At 37.2% G+C, this 4,089-nt stretch overlaps 1 protein-coding gene across 1 annotated transcript; it reads left to right on the forward strand.

Moving 5' to 3' along the window:
• On the forward strand, positions 228-1,514 carry LOC109228059. Its single transcript, XM_019393241.1, has 3 exons — positions 228-681; positions 834-952; positions 1,044-1,514. Exons 1-3 carry the CDS (start codon positions 228-230, stop codon positions 1,512-1,514), a joined length of 1,044 nt encoding a protein of 347 aa, XP_019248786.1.

Raw genomic sequence — 4,089 nt, forward strand, 5'->3', positions numbered from 1 at the left:
AACCTTTATGTTAATTGTTTATACTTATTAACTATGAAATTTTATTTCCTACAGTTTTTGCTAAGTCGATCAAGATACACTCTTACATTAGTCAAAGACCATTGTTGTTGAACATGATAAGGAGATACACAAACCAAAGAAATTTGGTGAAACCTGCTAAGACAAGATTTGCAACAGCTACTTTGCATAGCTTTTACCTGCAAAAGAAAAATTTGTGAACCTTGTTCATGTCAACCGAATGGAGTGAGAGTATCTATGCTAAGGAAGCTCTTGGGAAAGAAGTTGTGAGATTTATTGTCAGTCCATATTTTTGGAATGACACCGTTCAAGCACTTAAAGTTGGTAGTCCTTTGGTTACTGTACTTCGTTTGGTAGATGGGGAGAGAAAACCACCAATGGGATACATTTATGAAGCCATGGATAGGGCTAAAGAAACTATTGAGAAGGCATTTGATCATTATAGGAGAAAATATGAGAGAGTGTTTGAAATCATTGATAAAAGGTGGACGGATCAGCTTAATCAACCTTTACATGCAGCAGGGCATATTTTGAACCCCGAATTCTTTTATAAAAATAACGAGAAGAAGACTTTAGATATAGACGTATGGAAGGGGTATCATGCATGTGTTGCGAAGTTGGTGCCAGATGAAGCGATGCAAGACAAAATAGGGGAAGAGCTTGGTGTGCATATGCAAGCCGATGGAATACTTGGATTACCTTCGGCCATTTGAGGCAGAACCAAATTGGCACCAGGTGAGCAAGTTTTTTCAACTGTTTTACTCTTTAGAGCTTTAACTTTTAAGTTATTAACTTCTAAAATAATACTTCTACAGTTGAATGGTGGATGCAGTTTGGTTATGAAGTTCCAAACTTGCAACAATTTGCTATTAGAATTCGAAGCTTAACTTGTAGCTCATCCGGGTGCGAGAGAAATTGGAGTGTTTATGAACATGTGAGAAGCTATATTACATTATTACTAAATTAAAGTGTATCTCAATTGTCCTAAGTACTCCTCTTAATTACTTCCTACAACTTATATGCAGATTCATACTAAGAAGAGGAATAGGCTTGAGCTAAAGAAACTCAATGATCTCGTGTTCGTAAAATATAATAGAACATTGGCTCGTCGTTACAAAGCTCGCAATATCATTGATCCAGTTTTATTGGATAACATTGATGAAGCAAATGAATGGCTAACCGGAGCCGTCGAAAATCATGAAGAAGAAGAAGTATTTGAAGGAGAAGGTCTCACTTTTGGTCATGTTGCTATGGCAAGTGGAGTTGAGGAGAATATTTATGGTTTTACGGGAAGTACTTTAAGGAGCAAGGAAAGAGTATCTACAAGTACAAGTACATGTACAAGTAGAACCCTAATTGACGAAGTCTCCGATGAAGAAGAAGAAAATGATGACCAATATAATAACTCGAACATGATGACACTTCAAAAGTTTGGAGATCTTGTTGCTCCTTTTGTGATTTTGTTTTGCATTTGCTTAATATGTTATGACTTTTGAGGATTATTCACTATCTAGTTTTAGTATCTATTATTTACTTCTTGATTAAAGAATTGAAATATTTGCTTAATATGTTATTTTTAATGAGTTCTTGACCATTTATCTATGCCTATTTAATTTTTTTATTTATGTGTTAAATTGCGCTTCACATGAAAAAAGTGCGCGCTTCGCTTCGCGCTTCTCGCTTCGGTGAAGCAAGGCCTCCTCGCTTTTTTCCGCTTCTCGCTCTCCAAAATACTGCTCCTTATCTTCCACTATATCAAGAGTACATTCAGAAGACCAGAAGATCCAAATCTTATTAGAGCAGTTGTGAAAGCATGATTCATATCCCAGCTTCCTTTTAAATTTATCAATATTTCTAGCCCCCGCCATAGGATCCTGAATAAACATGTAGGGAATTCTATGCTCATTTTTAATGATACTTAGTCTTTCAGCAGCACCTTGGGATCTTATCCCCCTAATATTCCATGAAAGTGTGCTAATCATGGGAAACATTAGGGGTTAGGTTTTGTCTACAATCTTTGTTGTCTGTATCAACCAGAGGTGGTGGAACAAATTTCTCATCAGAGGTTTTGAAACCATTTTGGGAGATAGATTGTTGTAGTAAGTAATATTTTGTTGGAATCGTGTGGTAGTATTGTCCACATAATCCATATTCAAAGGGTCTCTAGTCCTTCTGACAAGCTCATCATCAGACTTGGAAGAGTCATACTCTTCTAATGAGTTGTCCATATCAATATCTGCCATACAGTCTTTGTAAGCAGTATCATCAAAAATAGAATTTTCTTCCAACCTGTCATAAGTATCGTTTAGGGTGTTGTTCTCAATATCTGGGGCTGGTTCAATTTCCCCGTTATATTCTTGATCACTAACACTATCTTCTCTTCCTATGCATATTCTTGGTATGAGCATTGACTTCGAACCAAATAGCGGAGCAATTTGCTGGTAGCTATGTTGATGCAATTGTTCTTCATTTCCTTAGGATACATCAGGTGGAATGAATGCTTTGGAAATAAATATTTTGGATTTTCTCGAAACAATCTGTTCTTTTCCTTCTTGAACTTGTAGTAGTCAAAGATCAATTTCTGTGTCTTCTTCTTTTTCTACTGAAAAGACAGTTTTCTTGTTATGCTTTGATTCACTAGCATTGGTCTTTATCTTTTGAAAATTTTTTTCTTCCTTTGTTTAGCCTCCAGATCTTTATCCAATCTAGTTTGTTTTGTTTCCATATGGTTGATCTTGTTGCCCTCTTGTTGAATATTGTATTTGTTGTCGGGCCTCACTACATCCATGCTTTCCACATGTCCCTTGGAATTGTGAGTTACTACCACAGTAGTGTTAGTAGTCTTTGTTTTAGGAGTTTGTGCTCCTCCCTTTTCGACAACAATATTTTTGGTTTTGAGGTCTGTAGTTTTTATTGTGGTATCTTTGGCACTTTTTATGTTGGAGTTGTTGTAGCTATTGCCTTTTCCCTTTTTGTTTGACACAGTTTGCCGACCTTCATCGATGGATCCTTCTTCCATTTCGATTTCATTTGTTTGGTCGTGGCTACTATTGATCTCATCTCCTCTTGGCAGTATCTTGTTTGGTATGATGGTAGTAGTATTACTTCTCTGGTTTGGTCCTTGATATTTCCTCTGGTCCTTTTGTTTCCCACTGAAGGCAAGACCTTTGTTATGTGCATTATTGTTGTGCAGTGATATTGTACTCTTCTCATCGTTTCTCAATTGCGGATGTAGAATTCTACACGAACTATCATAATGACCTTGCATCTTGCAATGACAACAGTAGGAGGGGATGGATTCATATTCCACCTTTTGAGTGAACATCTCAAGATTGCCTTCTACATTTCTAATCTCAACATTTACTTCTTTAAGGATAGATTTAGTAAGATCAATCTCAATACGAACCTTTGCAGTAGTAGGTCTAGTTTTGGAAATAGTAGCCTTATCCATAGCCAGCGGTATACCAATAGGTTCAACAATGCGGCAAATGGCGTCCCATTCGTAGTAATGCCATGGAAGGTCTGGAAGGGTAATCCAAACAGGAGCATGTGTAGATTCTCCTTCCTGTTTGAATTTCGTGGTCCATTTTTCCAGTGTCATCACAGTATCTGATCCTATCATAGTGAAATTCCTAGAGCTGACATCCGCATGATCTTCCACATTGTCAAAATTAATAAACACATGTTTCATGTCATAAGCCCCAATTTTGATGGTTCCCTTTCCTGGGAAGTTTTTAGAAAATTCACTTCGGATAATATCTATCGATGGTCGAATTCGAAGAAACTTACCTATAATTGTCCATTTGCAAGTTTGTGCTAAAATATCGTTCTCTTCCTTTGTAAAAATGGCAATGGGTTTGCCATTGATAACCTCATAAGCTCTAGGAAGAAGCTTAACTCGATTTCTTTCAGCGATTGATGGTCGATCCATAGTGCCCCTTTGTATGAGGTTTGGCAGCACCTCTAGTTGAGGTAGAATCAACAGCTCCAGTTAATTCAACTCTTGGAATCTGTCTATTGAAATTTTGGGCTGACAGCGGTGGGAAATCTAAAGATGGGTTTTGGGTGGGG

This window comes from Nicotiana attenuata, chromosome 6, assembly GCF_001879085.1.
Source record: "Nicotiana attenuata strain UT chromosome 6, NIATTr2, whole genome shotgun sequence".
In the NCBI taxonomy this organism is placed as follows: domain Eukaryota; kingdom Viridiplantae; phylum Streptophyta; class Magnoliopsida; order Solanales; family Solanaceae; genus Nicotiana; species Nicotiana attenuata.